The sequence below is a fragment of the Merops nubicus genome, unplaced genomic scaffold (genome assembly GCF_000691845.1).
Source record: "Merops nubicus isolate BGI_N331 unplaced genomic scaffold, ASM69184v1 scaffold13447, whole genome shotgun sequence".
Classification (NCBI taxonomy): Eukaryota; Metazoa; Chordata; class Aves; order Coraciiformes; family Meropidae; genus Merops; species Merops nubicus.
In genome coordinates, this window is record NW_008618417.1 from 1 (window position 1) to 564 (window position 564).

At 48.9% G+C, this 564-nt stretch overlaps 1 protein-coding gene across 1 annotated transcript in view; it reads left to right on the forward strand.

The window, feature by feature from the left end:
* Positions 1 to 3: 3 nt before the first annotated feature.
* FGF16 (fibroblast growth factor 16) overlaps positions 4 to 564 on the forward strand; it is a gene marked incomplete at its 5' end in the record, with an annotated part of 9,409 nt that continues 8,848 nt past the window's right edge. Inside the window, one exon of the mRNA XM_008943447.1 lies at positions 4 to 61. Coding sequence (XP_008941695.1) covers positions 4 to 61 — 58 coding nt within the window. The remainder of the gene's footprint in view (positions 62 to 564) is intronic.

Here is a 564-nt window from a genome sequence, read left to right on the forward strand (position 1 = left end):
CACCTGGAGATCTTCCCCAACGGCACGGTGCAGGGCACCCGGCAGGACCACAGCCGCTTCGGTAAGGGGGCGGCCGGGCCGCGGCCGGAGCAGGTGCCCCGCGTGCGGCGCTAATTACCCCGCTAATATAAATCATCCCGGGACGGATATAATTAGACTCCTAAACAAATGCGCTCACTCCCCAGCAATGCGGGAGTTTTTATTTCTAATTTCCTACTCTCCCGGCGCTCCGTCCTTTCTGCAGGTGCACAGGAACGTGCCTTAGCCGGGGGAAAGGGGGGAGGATAAAATAAATTTTTAAAAGAAAATCATTTTAAACAGGAAAACAGGCCAAGGGGCAGCGCTAGTAGTGCGCCTGAAGTTAGCGGTGAGGGAGGCAAAAGAAAGGAGAGAGCATGCTGGAAAAAGAAATTCCTAGCTGTTGCTTTTTTGCTTTTTCTCCCCGTTTTGGTTTAGGTTGTTGTTTGTTTGGGTGGTATTTTTTTGTTTTGGTTTGTTTTCATTTTTGGCCTCCACAGATATTTGTGAGCTGATTTGTTTTACTTGTATGAATTTCATTAGAAG